The sequence below is a fragment of the Lissotriton vulgaris genome, chromosome 7 (genome assembly GCF_964263255.1).
Source record: "Lissotriton vulgaris chromosome 7, aLisVul1.2, whole genome shotgun sequence".
NCBI lineage: Eukaryota > Metazoa > Chordata > Amphibia > Caudata > Salamandridae > Lissotriton > Lissotriton vulgaris.
Window position 1 is genome coordinate 185,580,060 of NC_141695.1, and position 27,198 is coordinate 185,607,257.

The 27,198-nt window shown below is 40.5% G+C and overlaps 1 protein-coding gene across 2 annotated transcripts in view; it reads left to right on the forward strand.

Annotated features, from left to right (window-relative positions):
• Positions 1–27,198, forward strand: part of LOC147701152 (sialic acid-binding Ig-like lectin 16) — a 557,018-nt gene that overhangs the window by 391,137 nt on the left and 138,683 nt on the right. For both annotated transcript variants that reach the window (XM_086929911.1, XM_086929912.1), the window contains 3 exons: positions 5,113–5,418; positions 18,226–18,270; positions 25,264–25,527. In XM_086929911.1, coding sequence (XP_086786037.1) covers positions 5,113–5,418; positions 18,226–18,270; positions 25,264–25,527 — 615 coding nt within the window. The remainder of the gene's footprint in view (positions 1–5,112; positions 5,419–18,225; positions 18,271–25,263; positions 25,528–27,198) is intronic.

Here is a 27,198-nt window from a genome sequence, read left to right on the forward strand (position 1 = left end):
GTGCTAATCTTTTCAAATCTAATTACTAGTACTTTACCACAGAGTCATTGATGGACCTTTCTTTGTCGTACTAAGGGATGGAATTTAGGAATACTCACTGTTGCTCTACCCAATGAGGACCATTAATTGGTAGCCAACTCCCAAACAGTTTCAAAGAAATTACATTAATATCAAATGAATGACTCCCAACAGATCTTTAAAATAAATTGATTATTGTATTATAAATTCAAAATTAACACAAGTAACATTTTTAACAGTTCTGTCATGCATAATATTGCATGCGGCAAAACCCTAACCATTTAGTCAATACATCAAATAATACAAAGAATGGTTTTCAAGGTAATAGGATGATTTAATTAGTAATCTTTCAAAGAGATTCAGGATTCAAGTCAAAGTCCATGAGGGGAAAGTCCATTATTATAGGCACTGGGGAATGGAGCATTTATTAAGAAAATTGAAGTCTGGATTCGCACCAGACATCTCCAAATAACCCAGCAATTAAATTCATTAGCATAAGCCAATAGCAAAAACAAGACAGTTCGGCAGCCAGAATAAAGTTAAGTTAGTGTTGGAACAATGGCATTGCCAACAGAGTCATCAGGAATAATAGCTCAAAAGGTATGGCAGTGGCTAATGGCTGAAGACGTAAAAAGCAGGCTCCTCCTAAATGCAATAGTCTTCATAGTGTAAATTTGTCACCATGATGTTGCTGTAAGTCCACTGTGGAGTGATAACATGTGATCACACTTCTGTGTAGCAAGTACAAATTGATACTCCAGAATGTTTTCTCATGCATATCATGGGAAGAACAGTAGATTGCATCCTCACAGGTTTGTTGACAGAAAATTTAAGGATTGTTGCTTGATCATGGCCACCGTCAAAAGGTTCGTTTCTCCTGGAATCCACACAAAGATGAATTAGGGAAAAATTACTGGTCGTCCTTTAAGGAATGTGGCATGATGAGAACAAATAAGCAACATTTATTTGACAATGTGTCACAGTTCATTGCATCACATCAGGCCATGGAAATGACACAGCCTAAAGAGAACAGTTAATTCAAACATCTTTCAAACTCAGATCTCACTTAGAGTAAAACTAATTTATGTTAAAAAGCCATTATAAAATCACTTAAATATCTCTCATATAAGTATTATGTAAGGTTTGCTAGTGTTCAGTCCACGTAAATGTGCAACTGTAATTATAGCTTATTACTGCATTCTCACAAAACTAGAATCTACATAATATTAACCATTTATACTAAAAATTGTAAAGCTGCAACATGTAACATAAATGTTTTGCACCTATATATGCTGTCACGTCACTCTACAAAAAATGCTACATTTTCATGTTTCATTTTCACGGTAAACAGTCAAAATATTGAGTTTTTAATTTCGACCTAAACTTATATCGAGTTGCTAATATCGATGGGACAGAATATCGATGTCCAGAATATCGATGGCCAGAATATCGACCCTAAGGTAAGTAATATCGAAATTACTAATATCGATAGCATATATCGATGTAAGTAATTTCGATTTACTAATATGTGTTAGAAATATTAGTTAAGTATTTAAATTAATTGTTATAATATGTGTTTAATATGTTTTTATAATTTAAAAATATATAAAAGTAAATAATATGTTTTACTACCACAGCGGGTTGTGGGTTTATAGGGGAATAGGGTGGGAAGTAATTTATTTGTAATTAAATAATTATTTTTCAATGATTAATTTATTTTGCAATTAAATATTAATTGGCAATGATTTATTTTAATTGATTAATTGATTAATTAATTGATAATTTATGTATATTTTTAACTAAATTATATGTTTTACTACCACAGCGGGTTGTGGGTTTATAGGGGAATAGGGTGGGAAGTAATTTATTTGTAATTAAATAATTATTTTTCAATGATTAATTTATTTTGCAATTAAATATTAATTGGCAATGATTTATTTTAATTGATTAATTGATTAATTAATTGATAATTTATGTATATTTTTAACTAAATTATATGTTTTACTACTGGAGCGGGTTGTGGGTTTATAGGGGAATAGGGTGGGAAGTAATTTATTTGTAATATTAATTAATTTTGGGTAAAGGGGTATTTTTAGGGTTCTGGGTCAGTTTTCAGTTCATGGGTAAAGGGGTATTTTTAGGGTTCAGGGTCAGTTTTCAGTTTTTGGGTAAAGGGGTATTTTTAGGGTTCAGGGTCAGTTTTCAGTTTTTGGGTAAAGGGGTATTTTTAGGGTTCAGGGTCAGTTTTCAGTTTTTGGGTAAAGGGGTATTTTTAGTGTTCAGGGTCAGTTTTCAGTTTTTGGGTAAAGAGGTATTTTTAGGGTTCAGGGTCAGTTTTCAGTTTTTGGGTAAAGGGGTATTTTTAGGGTTCAGGGTCAGTTTTCAGTTTTTGGGTTAAGGGGTATTTTTAGGGTTCAGGGTCAGTTTTCAGTTTTTGGGTAAAGGGGTATTTTTAGGGTTCAGGGTCAGTTTTCAGTTTTTGGGTAAAGGGGTATTTTTAGTGTTCAGGGTCAGTTTTCAGTTTTTGGGTAAAGGGGTATTTTTAGGGTTCAGGGTCAGTTTTCAGTTTTTGGGTAAAGGGGTATTTTTAGGGTTCAGGGTCAGTTTTCAGTTTTTGGGTAAAGGGGTATTTTTAGGGTTCAGGGTCAGTTTTCAGTTCTTTGGTAAAGGGGTATTTTTAGGGTTCAGGGTCAGTTTTCAGTTTTTGGGTAAAGGGGTATTTTTAGGGTTCAGGGTCAGTTTTCAGTTTTTGGGTAAAGGGGTATTTTTAGGGTTCAGGGTCAGTTTTCAGTTTTTGGGTAAAGGGGTATTTTTAGGGTTCAGGGTCAGTTTTCAGTTTTTGGGTAAAGGGGTATTTTTTGGGTTCAGGGTCAGTTTTCAGTTCTTTGGTAAAGGGGTATTTTTAGGGTTCAGGGTCAGTTTTCAGTTCTTTGGTAAAGGGGTATTTTTAGGGTTCAGGGTCAGTTTTCAGTTTATGGGTAAAAGGGTATTTTTAGGGTTCAGGGTCAGTTTTAGGTTTTTGGGTAAAGGGGTATTTTTAGTGTTCAGGGTCAGTTTTCCCTACTGTTGCACCCACTGGAGTGGGAATAGTAATTATTGTTAAGTAATTATATATTATATATGATTTATCATTTTATTTTTTTATTAAATATGTATTATTATTTTTTTAACAATTATTACATATATTTAAATATGTTTAAGTAATTAATAAGTATTATTTACAGTTTTTTTTATGTTATTTTAAATTTTAAAAAAAATCGATATATTTAACAACGATATTTTTAACATCGATATAAATTTTTCTATATTTTGGTACTTACCATGTTGTACATAGGGCGTCGATATTTTTGCTATCGATATAATTACGCCGATATTTGTGTAGGTCGAAATTCTGTCTGTCGAAATTCTGTCATAGATCCCATTTTCACAACATGTTTGTTCGAAGTTTAAATAAATAGTTATATAATCATCTCATAATCACTATCGTTATTGACTTTACCATTCTGTAACTAACCAATCACACTTTTAAGATGCTGGATGATTCAACTTAATTCATTTTTTTATATTGTTCTCAACACTCGTGCAAGGTGAACATTTAACCTTCATTGTTGGTATCAGTGGTTAGTCTTAACCCTTTGGGAGTGGCTGGAATTCCCCTGTCGTGCGGGCGAATTCTACACAGGCTCAATTCAGACAGCCCACAGCCGTCTGCCGCACACGCCCATCGTGAGGTTGGATGGCCGGGGGCTGTCTGACACATGCAAAGGGTTAATCAGAAAAATCTGCTTTTTTACTCTAACATTAGCGTGTGTTAACATGTTCAGTTTTCCAGTACTGAAGGTGAATGCAGATTGTGTATATACTCAGATCTTGTGCCCACTAGGTAATATGATACATCTATTGAAGGTGATGTGAGCGTGAAGGAAATCCTTTATGTTTGAAGTGAATGGTACTTTTCCTGCAATACCGTGAGAGACCTTGTAAATGGTTGGATGATTAAGTATGTGAGGACAGACTGAAATATTTGTGTTCCATGTGGAATTCCATGTGTAATGTGTGTCCCATATTTGCTATTTCTTCCCCCCCCCTATTCTTTCTTTGCTTTGGCTGCTTTTATGCACTTAGTTGTTGGTGATTTTATCATATTTGTACATCATATTATTCATTGCTTATTCATAAAAAAACGATTTAGGGTTATTTATGTTTAAAGCGGGAGGCTTGTTCCATCTGTATTTTTTGTCTTTGCGCACTTGTTGTCATCCATTCTACACTCAGAACCATGCTAGGAGTCTGATCGCTGGAAGTGGAGAGGATGTTTACAGTGTACTCTACATTCAAATACAGCTGAGATTGGATAGGACATCATACACGAGCATTACTTATGGGATCTTGATATAAGGATCCCGCTCTTAAGAGTTTGCTGTCAGCCCAAGTGCAAGTTGTCAGTGTGCAAATGTGATGACACAATCACACGAATGGTGCCAGGCCTGATTATAAGCTGGTTCCATATTGCTTAAAAGAAGCCACTCATTTATGAGTGGACGAGCAGCCAGACAATTCGATCTTCAGTTTCAAAATTGTGTATTGTGTGATGATGTACTTCAGATAAATGTGTGCCCTATTTTCAGGATTTTTGTTGGTATTGTTAATGTTGTCTAACTAAATATTTTCATTAAAAAGTGAATTTTGGAACTTCACAAATTGACGGAAAAAAGTTTAGAACCATACAGAATGCAAGTCCAATTGGCAGAGTTGCGCGATGTTCACAACTAAGCAACACTGCGTAGTGAAATGTTTGTGGACATTGTTCAAATATGCTGATGAGTGAAATAGACTGTAGGCTTTAAGTGGAATATTGTTCCTGCAGGGAAGAGATGCTTACACTGGTGTTCATTTTAAATTCTTTCCAATCCAAATTTGAGGAAGTTGCTGAATTAAAAACACACCATACCTAATGGCTGTTGTAAAGATACTAATCTAAGGAAGGTGCACCACTCAAGCTAAAAGAGCTACCTAGAGACATTTGCTGCCCGCATAATGCACAATAATAATTATGTATTTGACCATACTAATCTCTTTATTCTTGTCTCTTAGGTCTTCAAGATAAGCCCACAATTGATCTTCCACCTGCACTGATTGAGGGTAAAAACGTGAGCATCAACTGTACGGCCCCCGGGCGGTGCTCAGGGACGCCCCCAAACATCACCTGGTCTGGGGACTGGAGCTTTGTATATTCTACAATGAATCGCTCAGTTACTGATGCTAATGGAACACAGACCCACATATCTGAGATCACCTTCCAGGTTACCAGAGAGGGTAACCGCAAACAACTGATTTGTATAGCAAATTTTTACACTGCTGGAGCATTAACTAGAAGTAATACCACGCTCAATGTGGAATGTAAGTACAGTCTAAATGGATTTCATGAAATTATGCTTTCCGTGCGAATCCTTTACCAAATACCATTGGTGGATGAATCCGGTGTTAGAAAGCAGTGATTGAATCGCTGAATTATTTTTCGTGCATCTCTTCCTTTTATGTTTGTATTGAAGAAGTTCACAGACGAATGACTGAAAACGTGATGAGGGCTCTGCTGGCCTTTGGCTAGGTTCACGCTATGAAAATATCACATACATACATGCATACATACATACAGTACCACTCAGGATTCTGACTCTGTCATCCAAGCATTAATTTTGCCATACTCAAAATACTCCTACGTTAGAAGTAATGGAGTAGTAGGGGTGCTGTGGACACTAATGCAAGGAGGGAAAATGTCCGCCCTGCAACGCATAGTATATCATTTAAAAAAAACATAAATGTGGGGTGTGATTAGACCCTCAGGCCTCAGGATGTAGTGACATTGCTGCAGGCACATTATAGGAAGCTATGCTCATTGTTAGAGGCAGTGGTAATCAGTAAGCAAGCAGACATGTGCTGCTGGTTCACTGGAGAGATTTCTCAAACTTTCCCAAAGACAAAGCTCCAGATTTACAAACCTTTTGCACTAGGTGTGCCTCATAAATGTGAAACAAACCAGCGCAAAACATTTTCGTAAATCATAGGTAGCTAAGGTAAGTTGCCTAAAAGAAACACAATGCAGCGCATAGTGCTGCTTTGTGTTACCCTAAGTCAGATGGGAGTTTCATGAGTGGTACATGGGCGTTCCCATGCAAACTGCCTTGGTTTCTAATGCAACAGTAGACAGTGTTTTTCACCCAAAAAAAATGCCAGTTCAAAACAGGGATTAAAAAGATGAAATGCTTTTAATTATCCTTGGTTGTCCAACTTTGCACGTGAGCTGCACTGCACAGCACACATACTTTTAAAGTTAATGTGAGCATAGTAGTGTGTAACAGAGGGATACCCTTCCAGTACAAACTGTATGCTAGTTTCAGATGCACACAGACACCCTTGCACTATAGCGCAAAGGGGCATGCATGTGGCAGGATGGCATAGTTGTGCAGCAGCACTAAGGAGATATGGTGGCCTTCTCTCGTTTTCCCACAATGCAGTGTAGGAACTGCTGGTCCTGCTCTGCACTTCCTGGCATCTTTGTAAATCTGGCCCTTAGTGCTGAAATACTACATAGCCAGCTTCAAGCAGCAGCTACTTGAAAAAACAATAGATAAAGAGAAATAGCTATTTATAGACAATAAATAAACATGCAAAATGGTAATAAAGTTGATAGTTAAGTAGTGTATAGCCAATGTAACATACAATTAACTGACTAGGTAGCACATGGTCTCCTAGGCATATGGCTCATACCCTGGAGCGCTCTGAACAGACACAGGACATCAAAACCACTCCGCCCCCAGCAACAAAAGTCAGCCTACCATCTCCTCCTGGACCCCAGTCACCACTGAACACCCCACATCGACCATGAAAAGCATTGACTCAGGAGCCCCTACAGACCCCTGCCCTCCGCACATCTTCCTCAGAGCTGCCGCCGCCATCGCACCTGAGCTACGACGCACCACCTTCCCCAACGACTGGAAACGTGCAGAAGTCAAGCCCCACCTCAAGAAGCTCTCAGCAGATCCAACGGACCTCAAGAACTAATGACCCATCTCTCTCCTCTCCTTCGCAGCAAAAGTCACAAACAAGGTCGACAACGTCCAAACTAACAAAATTCATAGAAGAGAACCCTGTCCTCGACCCCTCCCAATCCGGATTCCACAGCAACCACAGCACCGAGACCGCCTTCACCTTCAGAATCAGCTTTTTCGGAAGGAATGAAGGATGTCAGAACCTAGATTAGCAGCAGCCGCCTGAAGCTCAACTCGGAGAAGACAGAATTCCTTGTCCTCAGACCCTCCCCTTCTGCATGGGACAACACCTGGTGGCCCACCACACACTGCAGCCCTCCCACAGACCACGCCCAGAACCACTGCATCATACTCAACTCAACTACTCTGTCCCCATGACCCGACATATTAACACTGTCGCCTCCACCTGCTTCGACACCCTCCGCATCCTTCGCAAGACCTTCAAATGGATCGCCCCTGAATCAAGAAAGGCCGTCACACATGCACTCATAATCGGCAGATCAGGCTACGGAAACACTCTCCACGAGGGGATCAACAAATCCCTGATCCGTAAGCTCCAGACCATACAGATCACCGCAGCCAGACTCATCCTCAGCGTCTACCGACATGAACACATCACCCCACACCTGCGAGACCTCCACTGGCTCCCCGTCGAGAAGAGAGTAACTTTCAAGATGCATACCCACGCATACAAATGCCTTCACAACATCGGCCCAATATCTCAACTAAATAATTGACTTCCACGTACCCAAGAGAAACCTCCTATCCACGGACCTCACCTTCGCCAAAACCCTGCGCATCCGCAGAGCCAGAACAGGTGGAAGAGCCTTCCCCTACATAGCAGCAAAGACCTGGAACGAGCTCCCGATCAACCTCAGGCACACACCCACTCTGCACATCTTCAGGAAGACCTTCACAATTCCCTGATTAATTGATTGATTGATTGACTGATTGATTGATTGATTGATTGAAGTGACTGACAGGCAACATGCAGCACACTATAAAACTACCAAATCGCATTGGCAAACTAAAGGTATTATGAAAAACAAAAAGCATAGCCAACAGAAATTGACAGGTTGTAAACGAAAGTGTGTCTGGGATAGAAAGAAATATCGAGCATCAAGCAAAAAAATTTAAAATAATGCACCAAAATCATTACTGCAGAACAAACATTTCAGAATTTTGGAGCTGTACATGTATGAAAATGTCATTAGAAGCATACAGAAAAAATTGTCACTACAAACCAGAGGCAAACATGACGGTATTCTCCACTCATTCTGCTATATTTTGATTTATTGACGAATGGAGGTTGCCTCTAAAAGTGTTGATGTGGGTTTTTGCCATCAGCCTACTCTTCCCTTTCAATTAACTCAGCATCATGCCAAGTAAAACTGTATCCTATTTTTAAGGATCTTAATTTGAGTTTTGCAGAGTGGCTCCACCACCACATCTAAAGAGTTCCTCCATCATATTTAAGAGGACACCCACAAGGTGTTTGATGACAAATCCACAGCTGGCTCTGTCATTGGAAACTCCTATGTGTGAAGACTCATCTCCATTGAACTGACTGGTAATATTCAAAGCTGAACCACCTACTTAGGGGCGGGATGACCCTTGCCTGATTTCTTTGTTGGGTCCTCCATGTGAGACAAGGTCATTTAGGGCAGGTTAAACTCTCGATATCCCTTTCACAGGGCAAAATATCCTGGTCATCACAGCCATTAATATTTAGTTTTTCAAGAAAAAACCCTCACTATTGGGATTTATTTTGAACAGGAAAAAATGTTACACAGTTTCTCTGAAGGCTCAATGATACCCACCAGACAGACAGGTATCTCTAAATCTGACGGGACTCTTCTGCTATTGATCCTTTTTTCTGAGCCACGGGTGGTAGAAAACCAGCTGCCTTCCAAGTGAGTGCCTTCTAAGTAAGGTTAGTATGTATGTTTTCCTTTGTAGCGCATGCTAGTCCACATCAGTATAGCATGCTAGGCTAAACAATTCCTTAGAGAGAGCAAATAAACACTGCAAATCAGAGGAAGACCCTGGATGCAGATAGTGAAACCAAAAATCTAAGTGGAAGGCAATGTGTTGGACGAAGAGGCAAGTGGCAAAAAGCTAGTATGGACAAGGTGAGCTCAAACATTAGATCATATCCATGAGTTACATAAAAGAAAAGTCTTTGGCATTCTAAATCATATAGTAAAATATTATCATTTTCTATTTATGTAATGCTTATAATCACATTTGTCATCATTTTTTTGGCATTGTAATTACATGGGTATGTGAAGAAAAATAGAAGTCCTTTCGAAAACATTTTTAGGTAGATTTCCTTGAAAGCTTTACCTTCTCAAGGTTTACAAAGCATTTTTTTTTTTTTTTTTTTCATTTCAAGAAAATGTTATTGATGAGAATAATGGTAAGAATAATGAATATATAATGCAATACAAGTGATACAATCAATGCAATAGAGATATGCAAAAAGGGCTAAAATTGATAGGAAAATCAAGATATTAAATATAGATAATGAACAATAGCCCTTGAGAGCTATAGATTTCATTCAAGTAAAAACCTCTACCAAGGCCTTAAAACATATGTATCACTATCAAATGTGGAGAAGGGGATAGGGGAGGAAACAGAAAGAGGAAGAGAGGAGAAAAAGAGAAAGAGTAAAGAAAGAATGAGTAGGAAAAGAAGACAGGAAAGAGAGAAGAGAAAAAAGAGAGAAGAAGGATTCCCACATGACTAACCCAGCCTAGAGACCAAATAGCAGACAACAATTAGACAGACACATCAAAAGGAAATTGAGGAACCAACCCCTTGGAAGACAATTCCATATAATCATCCAAAGCTTTCCAAACCCCACTAGAGATAGATGGAGAGAGGTGAGCTTGATCAACCGAAGTATGAGCACTACGTAAAAAGGAGACCCAAGCCCACCACGTATGATAGGAAACCGATGAAAAGGATTTCCACTCCATAAGAATAATTTTCACCGCGACAGTCAGGAGAAGATCCATCAACTGTAACTCCAATGGATCTAAACAAAGAGGAGTAGGGGCAGCCAGTGGGCCTAATAAAATTACGGGGAAGGAAAGTTGGAGCTCAATACCAAAGATAAGAGAGAGATGTTTCTGAATGAGGTTCCAAAAAGGTTGAAGCAAGGAACAATGAAAGAACATATGAGGAAAGTCGCCTGCCACCAGGCCACAGCTCCAGCATAAGTTGTCTTCTTTAAGGTGAAGTGAGTGAAGCCGTACAGGCGTCCAATGAAGAAGATTAATAGAAAAAAACTTAGACTGCATTAAAGAAGGTGCGATTTTATTACGAAGAGAGAATTTACCAATTGATTGCCAAGTTTCAGAGGAAATATGTTCTGTAGTGGCATGATCAAAATGATATAACCATTTACGATGAGCAACCGTCTGGTCAGGGAGTGAAGCAGAGGACAAAAATTAATAAATTTTGGAGGCAACATGACCAGATTTGATCCAAATATTAAAAAGAGAGATAGTAGAAGAAGTAGGATGAAGACGAACTTTAGCAAGGGCCACCTTAATTTTAAGAAAAGTATAAAAATCAAGATTTGTTAAGGAATGGTTCTGAGCCAAGGTAGAGAAGGGTAATGGTTCGTCAGAAGCACCATATAAATGTTTAACAAGAGAGATTCCCTTGTCTGCCCAATAAGAGATGAGGGTGGGAGAAATGATAAGCTTAAATTTGGAATTCCTCCAGATAGATGTCCACCTGGTTTTATGCAACGGAATTGCCACCTTCTTATCTATTTTACGAACCGCCGCAATTGTATCAAGAATTATAGACCGGGAAAATAGGATATGCAAAGTGGATGCAGTGCAAAAAGAGGCAGTAGGCAAAGGAGATGCTAAATGCTGTTCTATGAGCAGCCAAGAAGGAACATGCAGAGATGGCGGAGAAAACCATAAAGCACCTTGAGACGCCAAAAAAGCAGTCTGATATTTCTCCCAGTCAGGAAAATTACAACCTCCCATATCACAAGGACGACGCAAAAATTTGTAGGCAAGTCGAGCACGTTTGTCATTCCACAAAAATTTAGAGGTCAGAATATCGATTTTGCGAAAAAAGGAATCTGACAATTTAATCGGTAGCATGGATGAAACAAAATTAATAATCGGCGTGATCATCATTTTGAGAGTTTGGAGGCGACCCCACCAAGAAATATGTTTCGGAGACCATGTATCCAAAAGACGACGCACCTTAAGTATAGTCTGAGATTCATTATAGGCAATAGTGGTAGTCAAAGTAGAACAAAAATAAATCCCTAAGTATTTCAAGCGTGTAGACTGCCATTTAAAGCCCGCTGATCCCATATGTGAGGGGAAACAATAGGTATTTAAAGGGAACATTTCCGTCTTGTCTTTATTTAGGGTATATCCGGAAACCGAAGAGAATAGAGAAATGATGTTAGAAATAGCCGGGATTGCCAGAGCGATATCATCCGAAAAAATAAGAACATCATCTGCGTATACAGCAGTTTTAATACAGTGAGGGCCAAAAGAGAAACCCTTGATATCAGGATGTAGGTCAATCAAACGAAGAAGAGGATCAATGGATAATAAAAATAAGAGTGGGGATAAGGGACAACCCTGTCGAGTGCCCTGACTAAGATTGAAAAAAGAGGACGTCGCACCATTAACTCTAATGTTAGCTTTGGGTTGAGAATATAAGGACATAATCATATTAATGAAAGAGTCACCAAGATTGTGCGCGCATAAAACCGCACGAAGAAACGGCCAAGAAACCTTGTCGAAAGCCTTTTCCGCATCAAGGGCCAAGGCCGTGGCAGGAAGTAGAGAGCGTTTGGCAACACCGAGAACATGACAGAAAGTGCGGACATTGTCTTGCGCAAGACGGCCTTTCACAAATCCATTTTGGGAAGGATGAACAAGAAGAGGGACAAAGGATTCTAGTCTTTTGGCCAGGATTTTAGCAAAAATCTTTGCTTCCATGTTAAGGAGAGAGATAGGTCGGACGTTTTTAGGATCCGAATGATCTTTCCCCTCTTTCGGAATCACTACAATAGTAGCTTCAGCGGACGTACCCGATATAGACCCATCTTTAATAAAAGAGTCAAAAACAGATTTTAATTTGGGGACAAGTGTAGGGAGAAAAGTTTTATAAAATAAGATTGGATACCCATCAGGACCTGGAGCTTTACCAGACCGAGTAGCTTTAATCGCAGACTCGATTTCGTCGGGGGAAATCGGTTTATTCAAAAAAGAGCGATCAGCATCAGAGACCGAATGAATCGGAACCGATTGTAAAAAAGCTTGACACTGGTCAAAAGAGGACTGATTAGAGGGAGTATACAACTTATTATAAAAGTCACGAAAGACTTCCAGTATCTCTTGTGTTTGGAATTTTTTAGAACCGGCGTGGTCAGTAATAGAAGAGATCTGCGAGGATTTAAAAGAAGAGTCCTGAAATTTTAGTGTAGCAGCCAAGATTTTCCCAGCTCGATTTTTTAACAGCAACTTCTTTGATTTTTGAGCTTGTACCCCAATATAGGCTCTTTTAGTAACAATGGTATTATATTTGTATTTAAGTAACTTTATTTGTTGTAAACAAGTCGGATCCTTAGAATGCCTGAAGGAGGCTTCCAAAGTCTTTATTTCAGATGACAAGTCCGTAAGTTCTTTTTTAATAGCCGAATTACGTTTGGACATACATTTAATGACCTGACCACGGAAAGTACATTTAAAGGAATCCCATAGAACAATTGGGGAAGAGACAGAGCCTTCGTTCTCACGAAAAAAGGTATCAATATCTTCAGAGAATTCAGCAACCTGAGAAGAATCATGTAAAACTTCGGTATTCAATCTCCACGAGCGAGCTCGTGAACGAGGGGCAAACGATGATAAAGTAAAAGTGACCGCAGCATGATCAGAGATTAAAATAGGATGTATAAGCGGAGAAGAAGAAGATGAAACAAGAGAAGAATGAACTAGGAGATAGTCAATACGAGAGAAGGAAGAGTGAGGCGAAGAGAAGAAAGAGAAATCACTACCAGTGGGGTTATGAAGACGCCAAATGTCTTGAAGCTGAGTAATGAAACACATGTTGAGCATTTGTTTGTGAGATTTAGGAGGACGAAACTGGAATGCAGAATTCCTGTCTAACAGGGGGTCCATTGGTAAATTGAAATCACCACCAACAATAAGATTGCCAGAGTGCGGGGTGTCATTTAGTTTTTTGGTAACCGATTTCCAAAAGGACGAATCATCAATATTAGGTGCATAAATATTCATCACATACAAATCATGCTGGCCATCCGACAATTTAGATAATAACCAACGACCCTCAGAGTCATGCTCAGAAGAAAGGAGCGATAACCCAGAATTCTTTGAGACTAATGTAATAACTCCATTTCGTTTACCCAGGGCATCAGAACAACAAACATCCGAAACCCATTCCTTCCTCAAAAACAACGCTTCTTTGTTAGTGAGCTTGGTCTCTTGAAAAAGAACCAAATCAGACGACAGGGATTTACAATAATCTAAAATTTTTGACCTCTTCACCGGATGAGTTAACCCCTTAACATTAAGGGATAATACATTCAAACCCGGCATGGAAAAACATAAAAATCGAAAAAAGACAACATGGGTGACAGAAACAAGACCAACGACAGAACTACAAGGAGCCAATCATCAAACAAAAGAACCACATTAGGCGGGTAAATTTGGGGAATCCAAGAAAAAGAGAAAGGGAGAAGAGAAGAAAAGAGAAAAGAAAGGAGGGAGAGAAGAAACAGGAGGGAAGGCCTAAAAGAGACCAACATCATATTAGGGAGAACGTGGAGAGGCGAGTAAGGGACCCGTACTAGGCAAATAAATAGGTAATAGCAATAGCCCCAAAGAGATATGGTGACCAAATAACAGGAATAGGGGAACTGGTAAGAAACAAAAGTAGCAGCACACAACAACTGAAGAAGATAAATAAGTAAACTATAGCTAATAAAATACATAAACACATTTAGCTAATAGTCTAATAAAGAGAAACATAGTTATAGTACCAAATATAACAGAACAAATTCTAAAGAGAATAATCAGCAAGATGTAAAGCATGAACACTAGAGTACAGCATGGCAAACAAAATTTAAGTCCTACAAAAGAAAACTGCATAGTGAATAAGCAATTCATAACTGCATATAATAGCACTAAGACGTCGACAGCATATCAGGGAGAACGTGGAAAGGCAAGTAAGGGACCGTACTAGTCGAAAAAACAGTTGATAACAATAGCCCCAAAAAACTATAATATCCGGATGGCAGGAACAAAGAAACTGGTAACAAACAAAAAACAGTCCCGCCAAGCAGCTTAATAACGTAAATAAGCATACTCTAACTGAGATAATGTATAAGCACATATAAAGCAGTCAATGGCTCGAAACATAGCTATATTACTAAATATTATTAGAAAACCTGATAAGGAAAAAAAAACATGAGGAAAATCATGAACAGTAGATTAATGCATGACACGCAATATGTATATCCTAAAAAAAAAAAATAACTACATATTCAATGAATACACTATAACTATATAAAAAAACCATTATATATGTGAGAGAAGAAAAGTAGGAAAATATCAGAATAGGAGGAAAAAAGAGAAAAAAGAAGGATAGAAAAAATCCCCTACAGAAAAAGCAAAGTAACTATAAAGAGATGAGCATAAAAAAAAATGGAGAAATAAGTCGAAAGAAAAGATGACAGAGATGAGAAATAAGAATAATGGAAGACAACTAAAAGAGCAGCATAGAAGAAATGATTAAATGAGTAAGAAGAAAGAACGAAAAGTTGAAGAAGCGGAGTAAAATAGGGGAGAAGAACACATTAAAGAGATACTAAGAGGTACTATTAGAAAGAGAGCGATAAAGGGAACAGACAAGTATGAATGTCAGAAAGAAGGATAGAACAGAAATGAGTGTGAACATAAGAAGAACAGAAAAATATCATGACCATTTATGGACATTAAGGTCGGCCCATAAGCACAACAGGAGAGAAGAGAGAACCAAACATGCAGAGAGATACATCCAGAGATAAGAAGAAGACAGTTCAAGTGCCCGAGGCACCAGGAGACTGTGAAGTCGCTTTTTGAATCTCCATCTCTATCTCCAACTGGTTGTCCAGGAAAGTATTTAGATCAGCCGGTTCCTCAAAAATTCTAGAACGTCCTTTATAAGTAATGCGGAATTTCGATGGAACAGAAAACGAGAAGGGAATACCCATCTCAGAAAGACGTTTACGAAGATTCAGGAAGCCTTTTCTCCTTATAACCGTATCTCTGGCAAAGTCCTGAGAAATTGAGATCCGATGACCTTCCCAGACGACTTGTTTAGCTTTCCGCATATGAGAGAGAATCAGTTCAGTATGCTGATGCCTCAATGGTTTAAAAATGATTGCTCTTGGCTGGGTAGCTGTCTTAGACCGAAACGTTGGAACACGGTGTGCTCTTTCTATCTCAAAGTCTCTGTGGAAAGAGATTTGTAGGGTATCCGGAATCCAATGGGATAAGAACTCTATCATAGATGAAGATGATTTCTCTGAATCTTCCGGCAGCCCAAAAATGCGTAGGTTGGATCTACGATTACGGTCCTCCTGCTCAGTTAGGTCTCTGCGCAACGCCGCCATTGAGCGCTCCAAGTGGTTGAGGGATCTGGATTGCTTATGCATACCATCCTCTGCACAACTGATTCGAGATTCCGTAGCAGATACACGAAGAGAGAGGGCTTTAAAGTCATTCCTGATAGCAGACACCTCCACTTGTAATAAATCCGTGTTAGTTTTCGTGGACTGCGCAATATCATGTACCTCATTAAGGCGCGTTAAGATGGTGTCCAGCGTGGAGATAGTGTCTGACTGAGCAGACTCAGGCGTAGGAGACACCGCCTTAGGTCTTTTCAGTGACGTACCAACATCTTTAGCGTCTTTGTTACTCATGGAGCGACCCATACTTGTAGCCATGAAGGAGTAACCACAAAGAAAAAATATATAGCCACTGGAAGGAGAGAGAAGAGCCAAAACTGCGCAGCCCTCAGCCCAAAATAAGAAATACAGCACACTGAGCTGAATGGGCACTTATAATAAAATAGCGGCGGACTTATATGCAAGGCAGACAGGTAGCCAAAGAATGATAAAGCTACAATTAATGCAGGAGGGCACAGCACGGAGTTCGCAGGAAAAAATCTCCACACCTGAATGAGAAAGTTGCACTGAGAGAAAAATAGCGCGTAGACAGTTTAATTCCCAGCCAAGCAGCAAGAAAATAGCATAAAATAGGCAAAAACGTTACCAAGTGCAGGCATCATAAAAGAAACACACTGGGCAACCCCCACGACCTGCAACATTGTAGCGAAGCCGGCATTCCTGAGGAGAAAATGTCACTGCGTCAGGGGAAGGAAATGGCGGCCATCCGTGAGGAAAACGAGCGTCAGATACAAAACATGCAGCCGGTGTCAAAAGCAGCAGGAAAACCTCAGCAAACAGCTCCCCTCACATTCCGCTGTTGCAGGCTGCCTTTTCCGCTCACAGGGGCAGTCGGGGAACGGATAAATCAGCCCGACGGGAGAGCTCGCCTCGGAGCTCAAGCGCAGTCCGCCATGCAGAAGCGGCGCGCAAGCCACGCCCCAAGGTTTACAAAGCATTAACATGTGTTGAAAGAAATGGCATAACAGCTAATTTACTACTGTTTTTTCAGAACAAAATACATTTAACGGATGAAATTGAACTCAAAATAAAGTGTTTCTATAAAAGTATTAAACAATTATTTTTGCACGAATTTTAGCCCGAATGTGAACTATTGGGAAGCAGATAAAATTATCTAATGAAATGTCAAAGTTTGAACACATCTTTAGTAAATACCAGTTGCTACCATTGCTCAGGTTTATGGTGATAAATGTATCATTCTCTTGAGAATGAATGATGCAGTTGGTGTTCCTTTGATTGCATCAAATGACCTGCAGATTATACCAGATGCCACAGTGATCACTTAGCTGACTAAGACATTACATTGAGGAAAGTCAATATTAAGCAAACTACTGGAGCAAGAGCCATAGTTAGAAACAGAAGGATCTGCTAAGGAGAATGATTCCTCTAAATTTACATTTTATGACATGACGTCAGAGAATCTCAGACCGGACCCTCATGAGGTATTTCAACATTTTGTCAGATTTAGGACAAAGTGATCGAAGTTCTTCCCTTTTAAATTGCTAGCCTCTAATTGAATTCAATAATGTTCTTGAATGCCCGCATTTTGACTTGGTGAATGGATTTAATGGGATGGACTTTGACACATTTCTCAGGCATCAAAATGTTTCATCAAGGTGAACAATATTCAATAATACTATTTTTCACTTACAATTTTAAATTTGAATAACAGCATAAAATGGGCTACTTTTACCAATATTTCACAAGTTTGCGGAGTCAGTAACAGTGGAAAGGTTAACTACAATGGGGATTATATAGAGTTTGGTGAAATGAGAACCGCGTTGTAAAGCAACAAGGCTTCTGCACATCGAACTCGCTGTTTGCCAGCTTACGTAGAAGTGGGCAAAGATCAGGATCTCCATTTGTGGCATCTAGCGTACCTCCATTAGAGTGTCCCTTGACCAGCAAGCCCCTCTGCCAATAAGCATGCAGGTCATAATGACATAATTCATTCTTATTTGGGGAGTAAATTAGACAGTGTCTGTTTGGGCAAGGGTGTGGTTAGAAACTAGATCCAAGCTAAACAGTATATTGATTTGAAAGAAATAGTGTCAGGGCATTGAGATCTTTAGTGGGGTTGTTAAGGAATGTGAATTTAGTAGCATGGAATTGTGAGCGCTTTTACTGGTCGCATATGAGAGAAGTGGTCAAACTGGTTGTGAGTATTGGTTCTAGCAATGGAAATAGGAAGTCTTCAGAGATCTGAGTGAAATGTTGGAATGATGAGTGAAAGTCTTAATTCTCAGTCTCCTTCTGCAGCCTCTTTTGGGTCTCGGCACAATAGAGAAAGGCAGGAGAATCCCAACCACCACCATATTTGTCAGCAGCGGCCATGCCCATGTCAGCTTACAAACTACTTTGAATAGGGCTTCTTGAAAGTATTGCATACATTTCTAATATGAATATACTCCTTTATAGATCCACCTGTGACACCAACAATCAATGTATCTATCACAGATAGAGGTAAGGTACTGATACCATATTTATTCTGTACTAATTTTATTACAAAGTTATACCACCATTATTTATGTTCTCAATTCACTTTGTGGTCTGTTGTTAGCACGTGGGCTTACTTTGAGTGCTGTGTGATTTTGTCATATTCAGGTTTCTGCCTCTAGTAATTATTATGTTCATTATTACAGAACTAGATGCTACATTAGGTAAATATCAATTCAGTTTTTATATTACATTTATAATAAAAGATGAGGGCCTGTTATACATCTGCATTACTTTCCTAAACAAAGGTCTGAATTTATTGATCCAGCCAATCTAGTGTCCTACAACGGTGCCTTTTGTCACTGCCTTTAGGTTGTACTACTGTACAAAGAGCAAAATGACCACATTAGCAGTCAAACATGAGCTACTCATCACATTTACAAGTTAAGTGATTTGTCATATATTACTTCTCCCACTCCGCAGTGCAGCCTTGTCTTCTTTCTCACACTGAGGAGCCAATCTGCTCTCAATGGACTTCCCATTCAGAATCATAATATATGTTTACTTTAGTTCACATCTTTGATGTACCAATAAAAACAGAGAGATCCATTTAAAAGCAATCTTCCAGGACAAAATTCACTAGCTTAAAATGAAATACATCAAAACATGAAACCTGCAGATTCTTGAATATGTTCTGGGCAGCCGAACAAGAAGTTTGTATTCGTATGGCCCTCATTGTGTCATAGTAGAGAAGCATAACAAGAATATACAACATGTAACTTATCAACGAAGGGCCGCATTTATGAGGTTTTACTGTAGGGCAGAGCCGCAGGACTTCCTGCTACACTGCCCTACTGTAAAAGAGCCTTTTCTTCTACGTTGGTGCACATAGGGCTGCCGTGTGGCAACGCCTGCACCTTTACACCATGGTGCAAGGGGACCTGCGTTGCGGCATGATTATGTCTGTGCAGGAAGGAAAATCTTTCTGCACAGAAACAATCAGAAGAGGCTTTTCCTCTTTCTATGTGTGCTGCAGAATCCAGCACACATAGAAAAAGGAAAAACAAGTAGAAATTAAGATCTTTCTCTCTGGTGTGCCTCTTTTACGCTGCCCCTGGGAAGGCATACATTTTTTGCGCAGCCTCAGATTTATGATTTCTCGCAAATCTGGGCCAGTGTCAAAAAGCCATGGACGTTGCAGGGAACGCCCCCAGCAACACCCACTTAATGCAGAAAACTGTGTTAAATGGAGGCATATTTACGAGGCCGCATTAAGCCAAAAAAAGTGGCTTAGTGCTGCCAATTAAATATGGAGCAACCTCCTGCGCAATGGAACGTCACAGAAAGTGACGTTCCAAAGGCGCAAGGGAACTTATGAATGAGGACCTAAGCATTTCCTCACTAACAACATTCAATTAGCCTCTGAGTGAATGTGCAAATATAAGCCATTAAACCTGCTTTCTAATGTTATCTTCTGAAATCAAGGTATATAGTACATGACCAAAGTGCATGCCAATTTTAAATCTTTTATGCAAACAATCACAGCAACTCTCATCTAAAGCCACAGTCATTAATGCTTTGCTAGTTTCAAAACATGCAAAAAATATAATGTTTATGCTAAATTCCTTTGTACTGAATTAACCATGGGATATTCATCTCGTAAGAATAGGTCTTCTCTCACTAAGGATACTAACAGGTGAGGCTGTTTTGGTAAAAGTTCCCCCATTGAAGGAAAATCAAACAGAAACACACCAGATGTTAAAAAACAAGTGTATTCACTGGCTAATGTAAAAAAAAAACCTTACCCCCCGGTGTGGACGGGCTGATATTAGCCGTCCGTAGAGTGGATTGGGTGGGTCAAGGTAAGAAGCATCTGGAGGGGGACTGCATTATTGTCAACTTTCAGGACTCTAGGGTGGCAGGATTAATTTGTGCATCGGTCCAAGAGGGAGCTAGCGAGGGTATACAAGCAGTAGATTTGTCCTATTTTTACCCCAGGCCCGTGTCTAAATCACAAAAATTGGGTGTGAGTGTTAATCCTCTTTGTCAAAGCATGGGTGTATGTTGGCCAGCGGAACCTCTGTCTTACCCCCAGGTCGGCTGGATTGTTGGTTTTTTAAATCTGTATTTGATTGTATTTTTTATGCACTGTTAGGTTGTATTATGTTATTAATTTTAAACAATAAATTGTTGATTTTAAATAATGGTGAATACTAGAGTTTTAAAAAAAAAGTTGTGAAAAATTGTACACAGAGTTCCTACACTGACTATTAGCCTCCATTTAGTGATTGTATGCATGTTGAATCTCGAAGACAGTTTTCTCTGTCAGGTCGTAGATAGCCCCCAAGACATCTTGGTGAGCTACCATACGACATAGGGTATACCCCCAACGTTTAGGGACCTTTTCCTTGTTTCCTTATACTTGTTGACCCGGTCCCTTATTGGTTCCTAGGGTACCTCCCTCCTTGTGTTGTTGGTAAAGGAATATGCCATATGCATCTTCCAGGAGACCTGGAGCATGGATCCTGTGCACAGAGCAGGTTACGCAACCAGCTCTGTCCCGGCTATATGCTCGTCTTCTAAGAAAGGACGCCCTTCGGGTGGTCTTTTAAGCTGGGTGTCAGCGTCTTTAAACTGTAGGATAGTGGAGTGTCAAACGGGTTGCCCTGACATTCAAAACATCATCTTGAAAGACTCCCGGAATCGAGCCGTGCTGAATATTTTCAATATTTATGCACGTAGCACCAAAGGGGGTAGCCAGTCACCAACTATTAAAATACTGGAGGGTCTTCTAAAAGCAACTCCCCACAAATCTTGCACTATGGTCGCAGGTGACATTAACTGTACATTCGAGCCCTTGGGCTCGGATGTTTCCTTGCACCAGGAAGAGCTGGATAGTGTTAGAGGGATTCCGGGCTTAGAGATACAACCAATCAGAAGGTGGTCGCAGGTGGCCCTCCAAGTATACTCCCTTTCTATTGAGTTCGAGCTACGGGCGGTGAATGGCAGGACCAAATCAGACAAGCGGGGGGCTCACACATATAATAGACCAAACCACACATCGCGGATTGATTATATCATGCTCGATGTGGGCTTATGGAGTGAGTTAAAAGATATGGTCGTGGTCCCCACCATAGAGAGTGACCATAATCTACTCTCTCTCACATTGGGGTGCTGGTGGGCACCAGGAAGGGAGGGTGCATCCACCTCTCGTCTGGTAGGTCTCGGCGAATCGCAAGTTGCCCCCTGCGGGAGGCGATTAAAGTGGGAAAAACTTTCACTTTCCAAGGAGAGGGTTGAACAGGTAATGCTTGTCCTATCTAAAGCCCAACAAAGTTTAGATTCATCCCTGGGGGGAGTGGGAGCAGCTTGTGGGGAGTTTCGAATCTTGACAGAGACTCTAACAAATGTATTTACTGTCCCATCATGCTGGGAGGGAAAATCAAAGCAAACCCAAGCAAAGGGATGGTATACCCACACATGTAGTGTTAAAAACAAGGCTGGTAGAAGCGGTAAAATCCAATTCCCCATCCAGAGTGAAAGAGGCAAGGAGAATGTACTCTAGGTCAATCTCTCTTGCAAAGAGGGAATGGGAGGAAAAATTTTGGGAGGACCTGCTAGTAGCTAGTACAAACAAAGACTCAAGAGGGTTCTGGCTACTTGTGGGGAAGCGTAGCAAGCCCGATGACACCCTAAGGACTTGTAATATCCCCTCCCAGAGTTGGGCCAATCATTTTGGGGCACTTTATGCCCTTGGAGAAGGGGCTCCCTTTGAAATTGTTCCTCTAGCACCCTCCCCTGAGCCAGCTATCCTAGATCTGTTTACCCCTCAGGAGGTTGAGAATGTCATTCAGTGGGTGGCACCCCGGAAGGCGGCAGGACCAGACGGCCTGCCTGGAGACTTGTTGAAGGCTTACCCAACGGAGTGGGGGAAAATAATATTGGCAGTACTTAACAATATTATGAAGGGTTGGCCGGTCCCTGATTCCTGGAAAGGGGCAGTGGTAGTCCCCATCTTTAAAAAAAGGTTGCAGGAATAGCCCTGGGAACTACAGGCCCATTAGTCTCATTGACTCTTCGCAGAAAGTAGCGGGAAAGGTGCTCCTGGGGCGTATTCTGCATTGGGTCAATGAAAATAGAATACTCTCCGATTATCAAGCTGGGTTTCGTACAGGAACAGGAACCGTGGAGCAGGCGTTTAGGTTGGCCCTTATTAACTGGAAGGTTGTGGTACTGGGCAAGGGCAGTCTTTACCTAGCCTTTATTGACTTGAAGACTGCCTTTGACCTAGTACCACGGGGGCGGTTGTGGGAGGTTTTACACAACCTGGGGATGCCTCCCTATATGTTATCCCTGCTTATCAAGCTGCATGAAGGTAACTTTGCCCAGGTACGGTGGGGGAGCAACGGCAAGACCACGGAGAAGATCCCAGTGTTAAGGGGTGTGAGACAAGGGTGTGTGTTGGCCCCCACCCTGTTTTCGTTGTATGTTAATGGGGTGGTTGACCATCTTCAGAAGGAACCGGCTGACGCCCCTTGTTTGGGGGGTGTACGAGTGCCGACTCTGCTTTTTGCGGACGACACTCTTCTAATTTCGAAAACCCCCCAAGGATTGCAGAAACTACTCAACCGCTTCCAGAACTTTTGTGACGCTCGAGGTCTTGTCATTAATGTAGACAAAACGAAGTACCTAATTCTACATCCCCCGAGGAAGCTCGGAAGCCCTCCTGTTCTCAACTCTATACCCCTGGAGAGAGTTTCCCAATTTGATTATCTGGGCCTTCGTTTAACAGATAGCATGAGCTGGTCCACGCACATAGACAAAATGCTTCTAAGTCACAAGAGAGTGGGTGGCGCCCTGTTGAGAGAATTTTGGGAGTCACCCAGACATAGAATAGCACCAGTCCTCGAAATATACAAGGCAAAAGGTGTTTCGTCGGCCCTATACGGGGCGGAGATATGGGGACATGAAAACCTGGACTCTTTGGAAAAAGCTGAGGATAGGTTTCTGAAGGACCTCCTATGTCTCCCCTTAAGTACACCAAGAGTTCCCGTACTATTAGATACGGGCTGTAAGAGCATTAAAAACCAAGCACGTTTACGCCCGCTCTTATTGTGGTCCCGGATCTGGAGGGTGGAGGAACTGAAATCCTATGCAAACGGTTTAACTGAGATAATGAATATGGCCGGCTGGACCAAAATCAAATGGCTGAGGGACACCAAGACACTGTTATATGACCTTAGCCTTGGTGAACATTGGAGCGCAAAAACGTCACCCCCAAAAGATGTCTTGAAGAAACTCTACTGGGATTAGGCTGCGGGTCAGCTAATCATGAACTCTTCCCATTGTAATTCCACGAGATCTTTTTTGCTCCTAAAGGACATGACAAGATATGAATCCTATTTTGATTTTATCACCTTCCCAGCCGACGGGGCACTGTATTTTAAATTTAGAGTGGGCATTCTCCCAATCGGAGCTTTTATATCGAAATGGAAATCTGGTGCTCCTCTGTCTACGTTTTGTGCCCATTGTCCCACTAGACCTGAAACGGTGGCTCACATTATGTTTGAGTGCCCAGACTACCTAAGACCAAGGAAGTACTGGCTCAAGCCCCTTTTTTCCAACATGGGAACACGCAGTCACCTGGTTGCCCTTCGCATTTTAATGTCAGATACCTCCCCCGTTATTGTTTGTGGTGTCTCCAAATTTTTAAAACAATTCTGGCTGATTCGCTCCAAGAGGCTGTCAATTTCTGTTTAATTGTACTCTTAATTAATTTATTCGAGAGCTTACCCGGTTCTTAACTTTTTAATGATGTATGTACTGACTAGCTGCATGTCTTGAAATGTTTTTATTGTATGTAATTTGCTTTCAAGATATTTGTATATCGAATAAAAGCTTACAACAACAAGGTGAGGCTATTTCCTCTTTCTATGTGTGCTGAAGGATGAAGGAAATATAAAGATGTTTCTCCTTGTTGCACCTCCCAATGGAAGGCATAGCCTTTTGCATTTACGTTTACCAGTATTTATAACTCTGGAAATTGGCCAAAATGCATGGGTGGATGCATGGGAACACCCACACTCCACCCATATAATGCCTACCCAAGGCAGCGTAATGCAAGGCATCGACATGCGATGCCTTGAGTTACTCCAGCTTTGCCAAGCAACATAGGGCAGGCTACGTGGCGTTGCCCTTGCAACACCACGTGTGATTTAAGAACAACGCAATTACATGATAAATATATCCCTCCACGAGTAAAACCCCAATATTTTGCAAACACATTGTACTCATATGCTCCGTCCGCACCTACAGCTTTCTCCCTTTTCAGAGAGCTCAGGGAATGATTATCAGACTTACATCTTCAACATCTTCCGCTCACCCTTCAACCCATCTCCTTTTGACCCTACCACATCCCACCCCTTTCTGTCTATGTAATTGTTCTACCCTTCGTTTGCGAGAATCCCCACAATTATCTTCACCCATGCTATATTGATTATTGTTATCTGCAGCACAACAACCCCACTCACCCCTGAGGTTTGTTGCATCATAACAAAAACATGCTGAAATGTATTAATATGAACAAATTATCAGCTTTAAAATAAAAAGTGATTTACCATGCTATGTTCTTGCTTTACTTGACCGTGACATGGATGTCCAGAACATCTGACACCATAGATGGAAGTTTCACAAATAATTGCAAATTTGTAATAGATGGGAAATAGTGACACTGAGCAACAAGTCAAACACACACATGTCTACACTTTGTGCTTGCAATCAATGAGAGCCACTGAGAGAATGATTGATGGATGAAAGTTGTGGATATGTAGTTGACAGCTATATACTCATAGTCATTACCAAAAGAAGCTTGTTTTAATCAACATGCCTCAGACATATTGGATATCTCTTTTTAAGTGTTGTACAAACTTGTCTGACAAAGTTGTGAAGTTGCGTAATTTGAGGTAATAATCAGAACACATTCTCTGAAATTAAACATTGTGTCTGTTACATGATTCACAGAAAGGGGCATGAGACCAACTAATGCAACACCTGTGGAAGTGCTAGAAGGCTCCGACTGCAATCTGCTCTGCACTGCGGACAGTAACCCACTTTCGAATCTCACCTGGAGGAAGGGAGAGCTCATCCTTAATGAGTCGACATTTTTTTCTAATGACCTGAAACTGACCCTCCTCAATATAGCTTCCAAAGATGATGGCGTTTACAGCTGTACAGCAGCCAATAAACTTGGGCGGGAACAGAGCTCAGTCACTGTTGATGTACAATGTGAGTATAAATCTATTGAAATATCTAAATATAGTGACCGATTGCCTGATAAACGATCTCCTTTTGGACTTTGCGTGAAGTATGACACAACTTTGGATTTCTTTTCAGACGCAAGCTTTATTTTTTTAGCTAAATGATCATTTCCCATTGGTCAGAAATTGATCTCCCTGAATGGTGGAGTGGCCTCCAATGTTACATGTTACACCACAGGCTCTCATTTTGATGTATTATGAATAAGATCAGTTTTGGGGTAATTGATCAAGTATGTATCCAAGTTTGTCCCCTGTCTCTAGATTATTGGTTCAGGTGATGCTCTTCTGCTGCTCAAAGAAAAATCATAAATATTCTCCTTTGAACAGTTACTCCTGAGGCCCTCTCAGATATTTTAGTACTTTATTACTTGTTGCCACTCTTGGTTCCAGCCATCGTGCATTGTCTGACATCCCCTGAGGTAGATAATTGTTGTAGCAGGAAATTTGTAAACAAAACTGTGGATTCTCTGCCCCCACCTCTGGCGGAGAAAGTGAATGTTAGTTGACTATTTTCAGTGTTTGTTGTTTTGCTGTTTCTGTTTTTGAGATTTTGTATGTTTCTGGCACATAAGAAGCTAGTTTCATACGTGACAATGAGAAGGAGAAAACTAAAATGTAACTTAATGCCTCTTTGAGTGAGAGAATGACTTGTTTGGACTGTTCTCATAAGGTTCAGTTGTCAACAGCTGTTTTCTGGGTTGAGCCTACCAGGCAGCAGAGCTTTAAATAGATCTACCATGAGCTTACCAGTGGCTTACCCGGGCTTATAGCAAGGCAATTGATTTCCACTGGTTAGCTTTAGTGTCACTTTGACTTGCTTGCTTCTTATTTGGTTTCTTTCATTGTCTCAACTTGTCCCTCTTGTGTTTGCCCCCTCCCTGGAGCACTAGCTCTTTAACTTATATCTCATTAGCTGAAAGCTATCCCACTACTACTCACTTTTAGGCAACTCATTTTCTTTCTTTTTGACTTAGCACTGCATGAGAGAGCATGTGTTCCCTGTTGTGCGCCTTCCCACCAAATAACCATCCACATCCTGTTATCTCCTCAGTGTGCTGCAAGGTCTGACTTGTGTGCTTTTGCCCCTGCCTCACTCCCCTGTGTGCTTCTAGCTGTGTCCTCTGTGTTGATTCTCCTTCAGTTTATGTCTATCAAATCCATTGTGCTTGACCCGTTGCTTGTTCTACTACAGCCCTGTAAGGTCAGGCTGCAAATAGCTGCCAAACCCTCTGACTTCAAAAACACTTTGTCACTACTTCAATTTCATATATATTTTTTTTTATTCTGATCTATCTTGGATCAGAAATGGCAACCTTTTCATTTCATGGAACACGCACTCCATGGTGACTCTGGAACATTTGTGCAAATTGACGTAGCTTGCTGCATCATTGTGCTTTTTTTATTTGCATTTGTATTTTACTTATGACCATGCTGCACAGTATCTTGCCAATGCTGTCCAGCATCCCCAAAAGGTTTTAGCAAAGCCAGTGGGTCAAAAAGGTGAAAGCTATTGACTTTGCCAATGGTTGTTATAATTGTCAATAGAAGTACTTTAATGTGCTCGATATCTGACAACTTAATTTGCTTAAGTACCACTCGGGAGACATCGCTGCAGGACTTGTTATCCCAGGAACATGTT